The sequence below is a fragment of the Protopterus annectens genome, chromosome 13.part0 (genome assembly GCF_019279795.1).
Source record: "Protopterus annectens isolate FY-2018-M chromosome 13.part0, PAN1.0, whole genome shotgun sequence".
In the NCBI taxonomy this organism is placed as follows: Eukaryota; Metazoa; Chordata; order Ceratodontiformes; family Protopteridae; genus Protopterus; species Protopterus annectens.
Genome location: NC_056747.1, coordinates 243,013,078 through 243,033,105, shown reverse-complemented (window position 1 = coordinate 243,033,105; position 20,028 = coordinate 243,013,078). Strand labels below are relative to the sequence as shown.

The 20,028-nt window shown below is 45.3% G+C and overlaps 1 protein-coding gene across 1 annotated transcript in view; it reads left to right on the top strand.

Moving 5' to 3' along the window:
• Window positions 1-20,028, top strand: part of MED16 (mediator complex subunit 16) — a gene marked incomplete in the record, with an annotated part of 716,440 nt that overhangs the window by 567,594 nt on the left and 128,818 nt on the right. The window contains 1 exon segment of the mRNA XM_044053797.1: window positions 17,768-17,960. Coding sequence (XP_043909732.1) covers window positions 17,768-17,960 — 193 coding nt within the window.

Sequence of the window (20,028 nt, the reverse complement as noted above, 5' to 3'; positions counted from 1 at the left end):
CACCTCTTCTCGTTAGCTATGAGGGCTTTAAATTGCCAATTCCATATGCTGAAGTATCAGAACTTTCTGTTAGGTCAATTGAAAGCTAAGGTAGATGCTTTAGCTGAGGGTATAGAGTGTAAGGAATTGCAGGACTTGGTTCATGCTTCAGATCAAGTTGGTAAACATTCCTTGCAGTGTGGCTTTGATGCCCTTCAGGCTTCTTCCAGGGTGGCTGCTACTGGTTCAGTTATTCGTAGACATGCCTGGCTTAAGGATCAAAATTTGTCAGAGCATGTTAAAGCTCGGATTTTGGATGCTCCCCTTCAATCTGAAGTTCTTTTGGTTCCCCTGTGGAGTCAGTTTTGAAAAGATGGAAGACAAAGCTAAGTCTATGCAGACAGTTAAGGAATTTTTGCAAGTGCAGCCCTAAGTTTAGCAGGAATTGGCCTGCAAGAGGATGGTCTTACCCTTCTTCGGATTTTCAGTCTAAGGGCAGGTCTCGACATGGTAGGGGCAGGGCTCACGCTCAGGGTTCTTTCAGACCTAGGACTTGGAGTTCTCCTGCACAATCTTCTGGTGAGGGCAGGGGTTAGCCTTTTCGTAAACAGACCCAATGACCTGTATCTTCAGCTGCCGGACCCTTCTCTTCTGGCAGCTCCTCTAGGAGGAAAGTTGGCACTTTTCAAACAAAATTGGCATTTGGTCACCCAGGACAAATGGGTGTTGGACATAATAAATCAAGGCTACAAGTTTTATTTTCACACTTTTCCCCCTTTCAAAGGCATGCCAGATGTACCTCCTCAGCAAAGGATAGAGGCTCAGGATCAAATTTCTTTGCTTTTACAGATGGGGGCAATCCAGGTGGTACCTTCGTCAGAAGAAGGCCTAGGGTTTTATTCTCGTCTATTCCTAGTGCCAAAGAAAGGAAACACTTGGAGGCCAATTCTGGATTTGTCCATTCTCAATACATACCTAGACATTCCAAAGTTCAAGATGTTAACATTACAACAACTTCTGCCTCTGCTAGGAAAAGAGCACTGGATGGTAACTCTGGATCTCAAAGAAGCCTATCTTCACATTCCTATCAGGCCCAGCTGCAGGAGATTCCTGCGTTTTCGGGCTGGTACTTCTCATTATCAGTTCTCTGCATTGCCCTTTGGTTTATCTACTGCGCCCAGGGTGTTCACAAAGGATGTCCTTCAAGGATGCATCTGCAGTCCTTACAAATGGGTTGTCCTGTCGTCAGGCAGCCCTTCGGTCGGCGGATTCCAAAGTCTGGGTCTGGCTTCGGCTGGTGTCGCACTTCACCCGGCGTCATTGCGGCAGTTCTTGGGTATAAAGGCATCAGCGACGCCATTTTCCTCAGTCTTTCTTGCGGCGTGGCGCCGAAGCAGAAGCTGTTCGCAAGTGCCGGTCGGTCAGATCCAGAGATTACTACTACCGAATACTACTTCGAAGACTTCTATAAAGCTAAGTACCCTGTTGGGGACTTTTTCTTGCCTCAGCCGATGTCAGAGAAAGTTAATAACTGTTTATCTTGTGGGAAACAAATACCTCATAAAGATTTCCACTCTATTGCATACATTGTTTAGGCCCAGACCACGGCGTAGCAGCTTGTCTAGCCTGTGCTTCTTTTAACCGGCCGGACGCTTAGGCGTCGCCGGACTTTGCTGAACAGATTTTCGGCTCGATTTTGCCTACATTATGCCGTCGGATACTCCGATTCGCAAATAACCAAAAGCGCAAAGAAAGGACCGACACTCGCGGTCCGTGGTTTCAGCTGAAACCGCGGTTAAGCAATCCACGAGTGTCTCGGTTTCGGCCGAAACCGAGCAAGCGATTCTTTCTTCAGCCGATAACTTGCCTTCTACCGAGGCCTCTTCTATCCTGGTAGAAACGGCTTCTGAAATCCAGCCTTCTGTTGCGATTTCACAGGATTTATCAGACACCATTCCACTAGATATCTCTACCCCTGCACGTGGAGCTGCTAGGCCTCCTCCAGCTATGTCTATTAAGGCCTTTGCCAGGGCTAAAGCAGCCAAAACTTCCAAACCTGTGCCTGCCAAGTCCCCTCTCTCACAGGCCCAGCACCAGCTCCCATATGCTTTCTTTGGCACAGGATCTCATAACTTTAATCCGTGGATCCCAGCCTCATCCAGACAGGGCCTCTCTCCCTCCTCCAGAAAAGAGGCCTAGAGCAGAGCCCCTGTAGCCACAGATGATTCTTCTGATGATTCAGAACATACAGACCCTCCTGAGGCTTCTTATTCTCCTTACGAAGACTCTGATGCTGAGGAGTCCATCCTTCCAGCCTCTCCTCCTGAGGAATTTTCCTTTGGGGAAACCTTGCATGCTATGAGGGAACAATTTCAGTGGCAGGGCCAAGATTTCTCAGACTCTAGAAAAAGGCTTAGGACCTTTCTACACTTACCACAGCATAGGCCTTTAGCTATTCCTCCAGTTCTATCTGTTGTTGATGATGCATTTAATGATGCTTGCACTACTCCTGATACTTTACCTCCGGCTCCTGCTAAGCCAGATAGGTACTACAGGGTTCGGACACTCATCACAACTTATATAAGGCCCCTTTTGCAGATCCAGAGAATATCTCCCAGGGCCCTAAAGCTGTAGCAGCTACTTCTTCTAAAACCCTCCCTCTGAAAGGGAATCCAGGTCCTTAGAGATGGGGTAAAAGTTTACACCTCTGCTACTTTGTCAGCTAGAACTTTGAACTGCCAATTTCATATGATTCAATATCAAGAGTTTATGCTTGACCAGTTGACTAAAAGCTGTCCTCTGAAGAATCTTTAGATAAAAGTATATTCAAGAAATGTTACATAACATACAACAGGTTAGTAACCATTCTTTAAAATGTGGCTATGATGCACTGGAGGCTTCCTTTAGATCAGCCATGACTGGCACAGTTATCAGGAGGCATGCATGGTTGAAAGAGCAGGCATTACCAGACCATGTCAAATCTAAGCTTTTGGATGCACCTATGGACAAGGTCAATTTATTTGGTGCCCCGCACAGCAGGTACTGAAAAAGATGGAAGAGAAAGCAAAATCTGTGCAAACAGTAAAAGATTTCTTACAAGTTCAACCTCCAAGGTTTAGCAGGAATTGGCCCTCCAAGAATTGGTCCTTTCCGGACTCCTCTAAGGCACAAAGAGGCAGGAATAGGCTCTAGAGGCAGAAACCAATCCAGGGGTGCCTACAGGGTGCCAGTGGCAGGGTAACAACCAATGAGGCGGATACAGTCACCACCACTACAACAACTCAATCACAGTGACTTCGGTGGCACATACCAGGGAACAACTAGAAGCACCCTTAGGCGGAAAGCTAACATTATTTTCAAGAAACTGGCACTGCATTACAAGAGAAAATGGATTTTGCAGACTATAGACAAAGGTTACAGGTTCCATTTCCATACACTACCAGGAAAGAGAGGAATGCCAAACCTACCACCTTCTCAAAGGGCAGAAGCTCTAAAACAAATATCTCAATTATTAAGAATCGTGCTGTGGAAAAGGTACCATTTATGGAGCAAGGAAGGGATTTTACTCCAGGCTCTTCCTGGTAACAAGAAAAGAAAACAAATGGAGGCCTATTCTAGATCTGTCCGCTCTAAACACATTCCTCATTGTTCCAAAATTCAAAATGCTGACCCTACAGCAGCTTCTTCCCATGCTGGGCAAGGAGTCTTGGCTGGTAACTCTAGATCTCAAGGAAGCATACCTGCACGTCCCCATAAGACCAATTTGCAGAAGATACCTCAGATTTCTTGCAGGATCAGAGCATTATCAATTCTCAGCATTGCCCTTTGGCTTATCTACTGCGCCCAGAGTGCTCACGAAATGCCTGGCATCAGTAATCGCTCATTGCAGACTTCAGGGAATTCAAATCTATCCCTACCTGGACGACTGCCTGATACAAGCGGACAACAAAAACAAATTAACAGAAGATTTACAAAGAGTCATCTACCTGTTACAAGCCCTGGGATACACAGTCAATACAAAAAAGTCAAGGCTGATTCCATCCCAAATAATAACCTTTCTGGGTGCAGAACTGGACACATCAAAACAAATGGCATTTCTAACTGCAGAAAAGAAAGAGCAACTTCCTCTCTATTTCTTGGCATTAACAAAGCAGAGCCATCTAACTGCAAGAAAAGTGCTACAAGCTCTAGGCTTCATGGCATCCTGCATAATTCTGGTCCCTCATGCCAGGCTTCATATGAGAAAGCTACAGTGGTACCTAAAGAATTTGTGGTCTCAGCACAAGCACAGCCTGGAAACCAAAATTCCAATGATCCCATGCCTGAAGCAAGAGTTCTTATGGTGGGCTCAGGCCTGTCAATCAAACACAGGTCTGCCCTTCTGCAAAAGTCAACCAAGACAAACTATCACGACAGATGCCTCAGACCTCGGTTGGGGGGCACACATGATGGACAAGTGCATTCAAGGCCTATGGACTCAAGACCAACTGCATCTGCACATAAATCTGAAAGAAATGATGGCAGTAAAATTGGCAATCCAGGCATTCGGACCTCTTCTCCACGAAGGCCAGCTGTTGATAAGGACAGACAACACCACAGTTATGTGGTACATCAACAAACAGGGAGGCACACACTCATACCCCCTATGCCGGCTGGCACTAGACCTATGGGATGTGGCTCTGAGCTACAACATTCAGTTACAGGCAATTTATGTACCAGGGAAGGAAAACATTCTAGCAGACATATTAAGCAGAACTACAACAGATGCCCACGAATGGATGCTGCATCCGGACATCTTCAAAGCCATCACAAGAGAATGGGGATTACCACAAATAGACTTGTTTGCATCCCCATACAATCACCAGTTGAAGAAATTCTGCACAAGGACTTACCACCCACTTGCTTGGAAGGTGGACTCCCTATCCTTCAGTTGGAAAAGCCTGACAGCATCGCATTCCCACCACTTCCTTTGATGCACAAGGTGCTTCTCAAGATCAAAGAGGAACGTCCGAGGATCATTCTGATAGCCCCAGACTGGCCAAGACAACATTGGTACCCACTGCTGAGGAGCATGTCCTGGAAACAAATATGGAAACTGCCCCTGATCCCATTACTGCTGACACAGAACAACTACAACATTCTGCATCCAAACCTAAAAACTCTGCAGCTAACTGCCTGGAACATTACATAACAGAAATTAACCCAAATTTATCCCAAAGGGTTAAAGACATAATCCTGGAGGCTCGTAGACCTTCAACAAGAAAGAATTATGCAGCAAAATGGAAAGGATATCTCATCTGGAGTACTGCAAAGGGGCAAGATGTGACACTGGTGAACACAGCCAACATCCTGGAGTACTTGGCGGAGCTCTACCACACAGGCCTGTCCTATTCCTCCATCAAGATACATGCATCAGCTATTTCAGCACAATACAGCTTGGATCCTCCTGTCTTCTCGCATCCTCTGCTCAGACAGTTTCTGAGGGGAATTAAAAATGTAAAACCTCCCAGGAAACCTCCATTGCCAGCATGGGACTTGAACTTTGTGCTAGAAAAACTGACTCTACCTCCTTCGAGCCAGCAGCTACAGCAGACTTGCAATACTTATCCTGGAAGACTGCCTTCCTGCTGGCAATAACTTCAGCAAGAAGGGTCTCTGAACTACAAGCATTAATGGCAGTACAACCCTTCCTGATCTTCCATCAAGATAGTGTCCATGAGAACAAATCCTACATTTATGCCTAAGGTGGTATCCAGAGTCTCTTTAAATCAGGCTATCCACCTTCCTACATTCTTCCCCAACCCACAGAACAGGGGAGAAAAGCTCTTACATACCTTGGATGTACACAGGCAATTACGCTACTACCTGGACAGGACAAAAAACAATAGAAAAACTGACCAGCTTCTGGTAGCTTATGCAACAGGAAAAGAAGGAAAACCAATTTCTAAACAGACAATCTCCAAATGGATAGGAAATTGCATTAGATTTTGTTACTCCTACCATGGAAAGAAAACTCCAGAGAACATCAGGCCTCACTCCACAAGGGCCACAGCCACTACCACAGCTTTCTTCACGGTGGCTACCAAGGACATTATAGAGGCTGCTACTTGGACCTCCGTGCATACATTTGCCAAGCATTATAACTTACCTCTATACTCTAGATCCCGTGCTGGTTTTGCCACTGCTGTTTTGCAAGGGATCCTGACTACACCATAATCTATTCTCATTACCTCCTCCCCTAGTTTAGCTATGGTATTCTACCCATTTGTAAGGACTGCAGATGCATCCTTGAAGGACATAGTACAGTTTTGTACCTACCATAAATGTAGATGTCCGAGAGGAATGCATCTGCAGTCAGGATTACCCCTCCTTCCCTCTGAGGTACTCTAGGGTACTTACCAATCTTCAGCTAGCTTGGGGGGGATCTATTATGGTGTATTTGTTTGTATATATGTACATACATGTTTATTTTGTGTGTTTGCTCTCTACTATTTGGAAACTTTGGCATTTATCCAAATTTAGCCTACCAAGAGGGCACCTGGCATCTGGGGCAAGAAACACTGAGGAAAATGGCGTCGGCTGATGCCTTTATACCCGAAGAACTGCCGCAATGACGTCGGGTGAAGTGCGACACCAGCCGAAGCCAGACCCAGACTTTGGAATCCGGCCGACCGAAGGGCTGCCTGACGACAGGACAACCCATTTGTAAGGACTGCAGATGCATTCCTCTCGGACATCTACATTTATGGTAGGTACAAAACTGTACTTTCTGGCTCCTGTAATAGCTTACTTAAGACTGAGGGGAATACAAATTTATCCTTATCTGGACGACTGCTTGATTCTTGCTCAAGACAAAGACAAGTTACTTCAACAGCTACAGTATGTGATGGCAGTTTTAAGGTGCCTAGGGTATTCTGTGAACGAAACAAAGTCCAGTCTAGTACCCTCTCAGGACATGTGCTTTCTGGGTGTGAGACTGAATACAGCCTCTCAGATGGCTTTTCTGACCCCGGACAAACAAAGAACTCTTCACCTCTACTTCCAGCAATTATCAGTACGGTCCAGGCTGACTGCAAGGACAGTCCTTCAAGCCTTGGGGTTCATGGCATCTTGCATTCTGGTACTTCCCAATGCCAAAATGCATATGAGGAAGCTACAATGGTATCTCAAAAGTGTATGGACTCAACACTGCCACGATTTGGACACTGTCATTCGATAATACCGTGCATCCAGAAGGAATTCTTGTGGTGGGCACAGGAATGTCACCTAAACAAGGGACTCTCTGTGACCCGACCAGAGGCGAGTCAGATCTTAACGACGGATGCCTCAGACCTGGCTTGGGAGCACACTTCAATGGGAAATGGATTCAAGACACGTGGCCTCCCAAATTACAGCATTTGCATATCAACATGAAGGAGATGTTAGCAGTCCAGTTTGCCCTGATGGCTTTCAAGGGCCTACTTCAACCAGGACAGGTGTTGATTCAAACAGACAACACTACAGTCATGTGGTACATCAACAAGCAGGGGGACCCATTCTTACCCTCTTTGCAGACAAGCTATGATATTGTGGGAGACTGCTCTGCGGTTGCACATCACTCTTCAAGCACGGTTTCTGCCAGGAGCACAGAACTCCCTAGCAGATGTATTGAGCAGACAAATTGTGGATCCCCACGAGTGGAAATTGGATCCTCAGGTATTTCAACAGTTGACAGTGGCTTGGGAACTCCAGACATAGATCTGTTCGCTTCTCCTCTAAATTTCCAACTACCAAAATTTTGCACAAGGATGTTTCACCCAAAAGCTTGGAAAGTGGACGCTCTATCTTTTAGTTGGAACAACCTTCACGTCTATGCTTTTCCTCCTCTGCCTCTCCTTACCAAGGTACTCTTGAAAGTCAGGAGGGACAAGCCTTGCATGATTTTAATAGCACCAGATTGGCCACGTCAGCGCTGGTATCCTCTGCTGAGGAGTTTAATTCAGGAGCCTCCTTGGCCTTTACCACAGCTTCCTCATTTGTTGTCCCAGTCAAGCAGTCATTTGCTCAATGTCAGGGTGCAGTCCCTGCATCTGATGGCCTGGCGTATTCTGTTTTAGAGCCTGTGGGTTCTCAGCTTCCCCAGCAGGTTTTGGATGTCATTTTGGAAGCTAGGCGGCCTAGCACTAGAAAAGTTTATGCTGATAAATGGAATTTTTCTTTGGAGCACAACAAAGGATTTTGATGTCTCAGTACATAATTTGAGTTGTACACTGCAGTACCTTACTGAATTACTGGACAAGGGTTTGTCGTTTTCCTCTGTGAAGGTTCATGCTGCAGCCATTTCTGTTCACTATGATTGTGACCCTCCTTTATTTTCTCACCCTTTGTTTAAGCAATTTCTTAGAGGGGCAAAAAATATAAGACCCCCACGTAGAGCTCCTACTCCTTCCTGGGATCTCAATTTTGTGTTGGAGAAGCTTACTTTGCCTCCTTTTGAACCTGCAGCTACGTCTGAATTGAAGTTTTTGTCTTGGAAGGCCGCCTTTTTGTTGGCCATTACTTCTGCCAGAAGGGTATCTGAATTGCAGGCTCTCATGGCAGTTGAACCCTTTCTAATATTCCATAAGGATAGAGTTTCTTTGCGTACTAACCCTACTTTCATGCCAAAAGTGATTTCTAATGTGGCCTTGAACCAGTCTATCCATTTGCCTACCTTTTATGCTGATCCCCAAACTAAGGGGGAAACAATCTTGCATTCTTTGGATATACACAGGCAGTTGCGTTATTATTTGAGCAGAACTAAGGAGTTCAGACAGACTCAACAGTTATTTGTTACTTTTGCTTTGGGTTCACAAGGGAAAGCTGTTTCAAAGCAGACTATTTCAAAGTGGATTGGTAATTGCATTGCTTTTTGTTATTCTCATCATGGGAAGAATGTTCCTGCTGGGATTAGACCTCATTCCACTAGGGCTATGGCCACTTCTACTGCTTTTTGAGGGTGTAGCTACTAAGGACATTTTGGAAGCAGCTACTTGTAGTTCAGTTCATACTTTTACTAAGCATTATCATCTCCCTCTTTTCTCCAAGTCCAGGGCTGGGTTTGCCACTGCAGTCTTACAGGGCATGTTAGCAGCCCCTAATGCCTTTAGTTTGCCAGCCTCCCTTTTCCTTTGCTTTGGGATTCTACCCACAGGTTATGACTGCAGCAATGTGAGACGAAGAACATAGTACAGTTTTGTACCTACCATAAATGTAGATGTTCGAGGATCCACATTGCTGCAGTCCTATTTTCCCTCCCTCCTTCCCCGCTTTGGTTTGGGGTTGTGGTTGTTGTTGTTATTATTACTTGGGGGTAATTGTTATTTCTCTCCTTTATGGCTCTGGCCTTTTCTTTTTAAGGCCTTCTGACATCTGGGGCAAGAAAAACTGAGAATATGGCGTCGGTCATGCGCTTAAGTACTACTACGTACTGACGTCAGCTCCGGGCGCCCATGACCGACGCCAGCCTAACCCTTTGGTATTCGGGCCGACCGAGGACAGTGGACTACCCACAGGTTATGACTGCAGCAATGTGGATCCTCGAACAATCTACATTTATGGTAGGTACAAAACTGTACTTTTCTACATTGCCTCAGGATGCCTATGTCCACCAAGCTGGTAACAGAGATAGTGGAAAGGTACACATCCATGGCAACAGACCCTTTTTTATTGATTAGACAGTTGGAGTCAGAATTTAAAGCAATGTCGGGAGTATCCGGTTTGTAACTCTGAGGATAGAGCTTGTTACTGCAACCTAGTTGTCCTGTGTGCAACTAGGTATTGGTGAAATTTCAAAACTGCTTTTACAGGAAAATGTTACTCAAGATGTCTGTCTGTACAGGGCACTGCCAAACACTTGAGGGCAAACTAATAAGTAGACCCAGAAAATTTAAGGGTGAAGTATCTAGGCAGATATTCTGAAGACAGAAACAAATCAAACAGTACTTACTGAAAGCAAAGAATTATGAAAAGAGGAGAGTCGCATGAATGGCTACTGCCTGGCTGCTACTAGTGCTGGTCTCACCACAGTTTCATTTTGTTTGGATGCAGTGCTCCATTGCTTCTTCTCTCACCAGAAGCAAAACATTAGCACTAATCTCAAGATGAAAAGCAGGTCACAGCCTGTTTGGTGATGCATAGTCGTGTCCAATATGGTGCAAGAGTCTGCAGGCTTTTTGAAGCCTTTTCCTGGTAGATGCCTTGAAGAGCAAGCAGACCAATCAGGAATGTCAAGCACAGACACTTGCTCCCCAACCAGAAACTGTCAGGAATTAGTGCACTCAACTCCTTCTCTCACCAGGAGCAGAATATAAACACACAAATTCCAAGCTATCACTTACAGAGCACCTTAACCTGCTGGGTTTGTCTTTATGAATTGTGGGGGTTATTGCAACTATTAAGAAACCTTCCATCTGACAGGCCTGCATCTCCAAGTGGAAGTAGTTAGTTTGGGCACAGCATGACCTGTACCACTGTAGGAGGTTTTAACTTCTCTCACACACCTGTATGATTTAGGTGCCAGTTATTTCATGGTCACTGTGCATGTATTAGCTGTCAGTATGCGTCAAGACCTTGGAGAAATAGTATGGCCCAGCTCTGTATAGGTAAGCAGTTTCCAAAAGGAATGCTGCATGTGTGTATTCTACCGAATAACCCTTTCCCCTTCATGTGATCTGAAGTTTTGATTGACAGTGTTCATTCACCATGTAACCTTGCTGACTTAGTGTCCTTGAAATTGTTGTCATGGAATTTTTTTTTCCAGGTGGTATTATTTCTGTATGTAGGATTTCAGACTTTTTCATGCTATTTTTTAGGGAATTATACATGGTGTTTTGCAAGGGTAGTGTGTTCCTCTGAACCAACCTTTCTTTAAAAAGTAATTTCTGAATGGTCTCTGAATTAGTCTATTCATCCTACCATGTCTTTGTGGGGTGGTAGAGTTACCAATTTTTTTTTTTTTTTTTTTTTTGCACAAAGGCGCAACTGGTTGTGTTCATTGATTGTAGCTTCATCCAGATGTTCCTGGGTAAGCAATAGTGGAACCTTTTTTTACTGAATTTGAAACTGCAAAGAGATGCTGCCCTTCAAATCCTGGATGTGCACCACCAGTTCCTATTTTATTTAAAGTGGGTGCAGGATTTGAGGAAGGTGGACAATTTGCTTATCTCTTTGAGTGAGGGGAAGGTTTCACTTGTGTTGCAGACATTTATTTTTTAATGGTTTTGTCATCCTTTCCAAGCACTGTCTCATGTCTGACTCTTGGGAGTCTGGGTACATTTGAGAAATTGCTGCTCCCATGACCCGTTTTTATGTTCTGCTTGGTCAAGCCATTGTCTCCTTATATACTCAAGATAACTCCTTGAAATTCAGCCCAGCCAAAGACCCATCTAGGAATGCCCTTGTTGTTACCTTGATGATAGGTGATGTGATATATAATGCTCTTCCTAGAGCATTTGCTCTGAGAGAGGACCTTTTTTGATATGTCAGGAATAGCCTCCCTCCATCTGCCTGCTTTGGTGGATCCAGTGTGACATATCACTGCACAGCCCACTCACTGCAGTTTTATCAGTCCAATAGGATCAAAAACAAACCCGTGTAATCTGCATGTAAAACTGCTACACCATAGATTCTTCACAGGGGGCATGCCACTCTGCATCTTCTGTATGGGTCACTTCTCTCCCCACACCCACCTCATGTAAGTATAATAGCTATGATTGCATGTTCATGGGAAAAAAGAGAAGCATACTGCAAGAGTAAAGCCCAGTACCCATGCAGACTGTGATTTTATACTTGGAGAAGGCAAACATGATCTGTGACTTGCTAATGTGGAAATTGTGTTTGGGGAAGAAACACTCATTTGGATACTTTTCATCCAAAGGTAGATTTTCCAGCTTTAACTGTTGGGAGTTCCATGTAAGATAGGAAGATTTATACTTTTGAATTACTTGTTTAATGATGCAAGTATCAGAAGTTTATTATTTCTTGATTTTCAGTAATGTGCTCACTTTGGGGTGGGATTTAGTTAGCAGGGTCTGGGAATGTGTACACTTAAGTAATCAGTACATTACTGCACAGTATGCATTGAAACACATGTGCATCTTTGTGTGAATGTGGGATTTTGCAGAAAGTACACTGGGATGTCCTTCTGTTCCAGTGTTGCAGTATTCAGTAGTGGGTTTACCTTTCTTCCCATCAGGTTGTTTGGCCAGGTTTCCAAAGCTTTTCTAGTCCCTGATGTTGCGTTGGATGTCTGACGTGTTGGCAGGTACGTGGGCCATAAATGTGATGTCTGCATGCACCTATCCTCAGAACCTCTCAGCCGCTAGCCGTATGCCAGGTGTTCCTGCTACTCATGGGAGTCGGATCAGTTTTGCATTAAGATAAGTACCCCATTGGGGGGGTTTCTTCAGTCCTTTTGTATTTACTATAGCCTGTTAATGTCCGGTAAGAGCAACTGCAACTGTAGTCGCCAGATTCCCCACAAAGACACCTATGACCAGTGTCTATTTTGTTGGGTAGGGATCACGATTATAAAAACTGTGCCATTTGTAACTCATTCGCCTGTAAGACCCTTTGAAGCTGACTTCAGGCCCTTGACTTGTACCTTGAAAACCAGCGCCTTAGACAGATAGCTCTTGGAATGGAAGCTGCTTCCGACACCCCATCTGAACCACCCAGGAAGAGGACCAAGACCGCAAGGTTGTCTACTTCCTCCATGCCTCCCTCTGCCGATTCTCAGTCTGTAGCCACCATTAGCTTGGCCGAGGAACCGGCGTCCGCCACTTCAGATAAAGAAGGGTACCTATCAAGAAGCTGCACAATCCAGAGCAGACGACAAGTCCGGGGAGGATATCCTGGTGCCTGATTCAGATGCCAGGGGGGAACCAGCTTCTGGGATGGGCGCTTCAGCGCAAGCCTCAGCTGCTCCTTCTGTTACTTCAAGGCTGACCTCCAGCCAGACGTCAGTTAGGCCTTCAAAGAAAAAAACAGAAGACAAGGCATATTGCCTCAACCCCAGAGACCTTGCCAGACTGGCAGACCTTCAGTCAGAGCCTCTCCAACAGCTTCCTGGCCCTTAGGCCTACGCCAGACTTCCCTCATGTTGCTCCACCTCTTCTTAGTCCCAAGCCTATTCAGCCTGAGACAACTCTTAGCTAACCTGCAGAAGAGGAAATGTCCGACTCCTCAGAGGACTCCTTGTTTTACTCTTCACAAATTTCTTCCTCTCTGGGGTATGGATTCCCAGAAGAGGCCCCTACTGAACCTAACTCCCCTGTGAAAGACCTTACCTTCGGGGACACCATCTGTCTTATGAGGGAACATTTTAAATGGGATTGTTCAAACATGTCTGAGCAACAAAAGATTCTATGACTTGATCCAGATGGAATCTCTTAATCCGGCTCCTATTCCTCTTGTCCAGCCTGCCTTCCTGGATGCTTTTGCAGCGGCATGCATAAACCCAGATTCCCAGCCACCTGCCCCTAGAGGGGCAGACCAGTTGTATAGGGTACCCGATGCAGAAAAAATCCTTTTCAGATGCCTGCCAGCTGACCCAGCAACCATTTATTTTGCCACTGATAGGGCAATCAAACTTCTCCCTACTACCATTGTCCTGCCTGGAGATAAAAACAAGGCCATGGAGAGGTGGGGGGGGGGGGGGAGACGATGTACACTTCGGCTACCCTAGCCTTCAGATCTACTAATTACTAGTCACACATGGCCAAATACTTCTTGGCCTTACTGGATAATGCTTCTAAGGAACTCTATGAGATCCCTGACTGCTCTGCAAAGGCATCCCTGTTTTCCTTGCTTGGGCTCATCTCCCAAGTCAATAAACATTCTCTAAGGTGTGCTTGTGATGCAGCAGAGGCCTCTGCCAGGTCAGTTGCATCTGCCTGTGTATTGAAGAGATACTCCTGGCTGCGTCTACAGCCCCTACCGGATGATTTTAAGGCTAAACTCTTGGATGCTCTTTTGGATCACTCTGCCCTTTTTGGCTCCAAGGTAGCTGATCTCTTTAAGTCACTTCAGCAAAAAGGGAAAGCTCGCCAAGATCTCAAGCATCTTCTTGTCTCTCCTATCCCAAAATTCCAGAGGAACTACCCAGCCAAGACACAATTTATAAGGAAGTCTTCTGGGCCCTCTGCCCCCTCCAGGTCTAGAAGACCACACAGGAGACAAGCTACTCAGCCTAGGACTCCTCAGGCCAGTGCCCAGAGACCCCCCCTTTCCAGAAAGGGCAGGCAGCATCTGACTGCCTGCCTCCTTTTCTTCCCCTCTCCCTCTCCTACCATACCTGTTTCCTCCCGTCTCTCTCACTGCCTCCCTGCATGGACCCTAGTGACGTCCGACAAATGGGTTTTGTCTATCCTCAAGGAGGGTTACTTCATATCTTGGATGTCTCCTCCCCCAAAACTTCTATACCACTACCTCCTCCTCTCAGTGGTCCCTCCTTCCGGAGGTCCTAAACAACCTGTTGCTCCAAGGCACCATAGAACTTGTATCACTCTCTGCTCGAGGGAAAGGCTTCTACTCCAGAATATTTCTGGTGCCCAGGAAGGAGGGACTATGGAGACCCATCTTAGACCTTTCCCGCCTCAACCCATTCCTGAAGGTTCCCTCCTTCAGGATAACACTACCCATTCTCTTTCCTCTCATCCTTCCCTAGGCCTTTATGGTGACCCTGGACATCAAGGAGGCCTATCTACATATTCCCATAAAACCGTCCTCCAGAAAATTCCTCAGATTCAAACCAGGCTCCTTGCATTTTCAGTTCTGTACCTTGCCCTTTGGACTCTCCACTGCACCAAGGGTATTTACAAAATGCCTAGCCTCACTCATTGCTTACTGTAGAACAAGAGGTATGCAAATTTTCCCATACCTAGACAACCTGCTCATTCAAGCAGCAGACAGACAAACCCTCTTTACCTACACAAAGAACCTCTTTCTCCTGCTGCATTCTCTAGGGTTCCTCATAAACTTCCACGAATCCAAACTAAATTCTATATAAGACATTGTCTTCCTAGGATGCAGAATCAGAACAGACCTCAGGATGGCCTTCCTATCTTAGGAAAGTGCTTTCTCTGATCCAACTCCTTTAATCTGCCCTCCTTTCACCTGCCCTGACTGCCAGGGAATTCCTCAAATGTCTTGGGCACATGGCTGCCACTATTCCCATGCTACCTCTGGCAAGATTACACATGAGAGAGATGCAGTGGTATCTTCTCTCAGTATGGGCCCGGCACTCACACCCCCTAGAGTTCAGATTCCCACTTCTCCCTGCCTCCATTAAGAGCTGAAGTGGTGGCTGGCCCAGGTGGCCCTAAACCCAGGTCTCCCCCTACAGTTGCTCTCCCCTTCTCAGATCATGCACTCAGACGCATCAGATCTGGGCTGGGGGGCAACGTTGGACACGAACAGTGCAAGGTTTGTGGAAAGACAAACACAAACAATGGCATATCAACATTCAGGAAATGTCAGCCACACTTCTGGCCCTGCAGGCCTTTCTACCTTTCCTCAACAGGGCATTCTGAAGATCTTCACAGACAACACCACAGTGATGTGGTACCTGAACAAGCAAGGAGGGATGAACTCCTACCTCCTCTGCAGGCTAGCCTTACAGGTAAGGGATCTAGCTGTCTCCCAGGGGATCTGCCTCCAGGCAGGCTACATCCCGTCCCAACACAATTGTCAGGCAAACTTCTTAAGCAGAACCTCCTCAGACAGCCATGAACGGATGCTGTCAAGGGAGGTATTCCTAGATCTGATTCACAGGTGGGGTGTTCCACAGATAGACCTGTTCGCCTCCTTCACAAACAGGCAACTCCAGAGCTATTGCTCCAGAACACACAACCTGAAGGCTCTTCAAACAGATGCCTTCTTAATGTCTTGGAAGGGGAGATTCCTGTACACCCCCCCCTCACTTTCCTACTGAAAATTCAGCAGGACTCACCAAAAATCTTGTTGGTGATCTTCTATTGGCCAAGGCAGCACTGGTTCCCCTTCTTTATCTATTCAAGAGCAATCACCACAAGTTACCCCCCTCAGTGGATCTACTCACATAGCACCAGGGGACACAGATTCACACACACACTGGAGATCCCTGCACCTCTCCCTGTAACTGATAGGATTCTGATCCCCTTCAGGCACCTGTACATTGAGGATGTGCTCTCAATCCTGCAGGAGGCCAGGAAACCAAACACAAGGAAATCATCTCTCTCAAAATGGAGAAGGTTTTCTATCTGGTGTCACAAAAGACAGGTAGAGCTGTTGGACAGTGACCTGTCTGTTATTCTGTCTTACCTGTGTCAACTGCTGAAGACAGGCTTGTCTTACTCCTACTTAAAAGCATACCTGTCTGCCATTTCTGCCTGCCTATGGAGCCTCCACTAGCTTCCAAACTTCCAGCCAAACTGTTCCTAAAGGGTGTTTTACACTTAAGACCCCTCCTCCCTGGGATCTTAACTATGTACTGGAAAAACTCACTCTACCACCCTTTGAACCAGCTGGCAAGGCTGACTTGAAATTTTGCATTTGGAAAACAGTTTTGCTAGTAGCTTTGACTTCAGCCAGGAGAGTTTCAGAGCTCCAAGCCCTTATGGCTAGCTACCCCACATTTCCTAGTTTTCCATATGGATAGGGTCACCCTCAGGATTAATCCCTCCTTCACTCCTAGAGTGGTCAATGACCTCTCTAAATCAGGCTATCCACCTGCCTACCTTCTTTCCAAACCCTCAGGGAAACAGTGAGAGAGTCCTTCACTCCCTAGATGTCCACAGGCAACTTAATTTCTACTTGCATAAGACAAAGCCTAAACACAAATCAGAACAGCTGTTTGTTTCCCTTCCACCCCAGGGCTATGGGGAAAGTGTAGGGAAACAAATCATCTCTTCCTGAATTGCTAGGGCCATCTCCTTTTATTACTCTCACCATGGAAAGACACTGATGGGCAATGCCAAATCCCATTCTACAAGTGTCATGGCCTCCTCTGGAGCTAAATGTCTAGATACTAACTCCATTCTGGAACCAGCTACCTGGTCCTCTGTGCACACCTTCACCAGGCACTCTAAACTGGACCACATCTCTAGGACCAGGGCAGGATTTGCCAGGGCTATCCTGCATGGGTTCCTGGATTCCTCATCTAGACCACCTCCCAGCCACCAGTGAGCTTTTGTACTCACCCATTAGTGAATACTGCAACATTGGAATAGAAGGATATAGGAAAGTTGTGTAAAATCTTACCCTAACCATAGATCTTCTCCTCTTCCATGTTCCAGTATTCCTTCCCTTCCTCCACCCCCATGCTCTCCTTGCACTTGCTCTCCACTTCTCCTATACAGGCTATGTCATCAGGACTGGCTCCGTCTTGGGCTCCTTGGTTCTGAGGACAGGTGTGCGCAGATATCACATTTATGGCCCACTTACCTGCCAACACGTTAGACATCCGACGCACTATCAGGGACTGGAAAAGCTTTGGAAACCTGGCCAAACAAGCTGATGGGAAAGAAGGGTAAACCCACTGGTGAATACTGCAACATGGAAAAGAAGGACATCTATGGTCATGGTAAGATTTTGCATAACTTTCCTTTATGGCTGATGAAGATGATACCCAACCAAGGACCCATCAGGGAGGAGTGTTTTTCAGGTAATATGAGGTAATAATAGTTTATTTTCACAGAAAAATATATTTGTCTATTGTTTGCCTTAATGTAATAGATCCGGATTATTTTGTTGGAATATGTTAATATTCACTAACTTCCTTTGTTTCCAGGGATCACCAGTACGACCAGGCCATAGCTTCCTGCGTGATGGTGCATCGTTAGGCATGCTTAGAGAGTTGATGGTGGTGTTTAGGATTTGGGGGCTTCTGAAGCCAAGCTGTCTGCCTGTCTATATGGCTACATCGGATACTCAGGACAACATGATTATTCTCTTCAGACTGCTGACCAAACTCTGGCTGTGCTGTAAGTCTGTTAAAGGACTTGTTTAATCCAAATGTCACCTTTCCACACATTGTGTGTGTGGTTTTTTTTTCCTTTATAACTTAAGCTTAGACATGCATCATCTACAGTGTGTAAATTTGAAGGTGGGTGATTGCTTGATTGCTAACATTTGGACATCTTGTAGCAAAGAATTGATCTGCATTCATTACTGACAAGTGAGAAATTGATATGCATCTTTCAAAACAAGATGGGAGTAAAGGGTCTTAAAGGAAATGTTCAGATTCTGTTCTGAGTTCATTTACAACATATCTTGAGCTATTAGAATCATTAGATGTTCATGGTAGGAATCACTTTTGTATTATGTTTCCTTATCTCTAGTGCATTTAGCTGCAAATGACTGACTGCCCTTCCAGTCTGACATTCAGAGCTTTCGGACATCCCCATGAACAAGGATGGATGCCTCCCCTTGCCTAGGACATCAGCTTAAATGTAGCCAAAAATGAGGAGCAGTCCACTTCATTTGCATTTATGTTCTGGCAAGAAATGTTCGGCCATTAGCACCCAGTTCGAAAACTTTAATTTATAGTAAACTTTCTGTCTTTGAATTTGATTTAATTGGATTGTTGTTTGCTGCTAATTATGATGTCCCCAGAAAAAATAGTAGTAATAAAAGTGCCAGTTGAAGAACGATTTTACCAAAGGACTACTACCTGCAATTCCTTTTTTGACCTGGGAAGAGTCATCAGATCTTAACATGAGAGCACAGTGCTATCTTCAACAAGAAGTTGCTGCTTCACCATGCCCAGAATTGTTGGGGTTTCTTTATGCAGAAGAAACTCTTTGCATCAGTGCAAGGGGCATCCTCCTGTACATTGGCAAGAAAACTCTTGATGAGCAAACATATATACAAAACTCCACTTAAAGAAAGGGCATTGGCATCTCACACTGGAAAAGACAAAATTATTGGTAGTCATGGAGCCAAGCAAAAAGCACAAGGCCATGGTGACCTTGCCAGTCTTTCCAAGATCTGCATGTCCTTGATTTACCCTTTGTCACTTGGCCTGCTTTAGTCTAATCTCCCACCTGTCTTGGTTTCTTTGGAAGCAAGCAGGTGGGGTTTTGTCCTTCATTCCTAGGCAGGCTTGTGCTGAAGTGAGGGAGTCTCCAGACTAGATCCCATTTTCCAGACATCTATGACAGATGGCTGATTTTTGTAGCTTACATTTGTGTGATTAGAATGCTTCTCCCAGCAGGGTTTTCCAACTGTCCCTGTGTGAGAGGCTGAGAAGGATCCACTTGTTTTCTAAGTATTTTGGCATATGTTTTCTGATAATAAAGAACACTATCTCTAACTTTGTAATGGCTAACAGTAAAGGGCTAGATATGTGTTGTATAGAAACATGCCCCAGTCTCTACCACATGGGATTAAGTTATTTTTGGGTCCTTATTTGGATCACTTGGAGTCAGACTTGGATGAGGAAGCCTTGACTTATTTTATCCTGTTGTCCTTGTCTTTGGACTGTGACACCAGTGACAGACCATATTGCTGGGCTAGTCAAAGAAACGCATTTCCTTCAAGAGAACATTTTAAGTGGAGATCCAGTGATGTTTTGGAGATGCGTAGAAAGTACCTAGAGGTCCAGGGCATAGAGGATCCTAGGATAACAGTTGCCCCCCTGGTATCCCAAAAAAAAGCTGCATGGGTTTTACAAAAGAATGCAAGTACCGTTTCAAAACTCTAGCAACCAGTTCAACAGTGATATCCCTGGATGCTGCAAGGGAGTACAAACTGACTTCCAATCTCAGTGCCCTCCTTATTGTTAAGAATTATAATGTTGACCGGTTGTACATTATCCATGATCTGTTTAGAGAAATTGTTTATGCATTATCTACTTTATTCTTTGGAACGGTCAATTACCAAATTCACAGAATAAAGTATCAGGAAGAGAGTAAGTACAGGAGATAGCAAGAAGGATCCCTGAAGGGGCCTTGAGGAACAAGAGAATATCGGTTGACTCACTCAGTTGTTAAATACAATTAGGTTGCATTCTATGCTAGTAGTAGTGTAGTAACAGGGGCAGATGTTCAT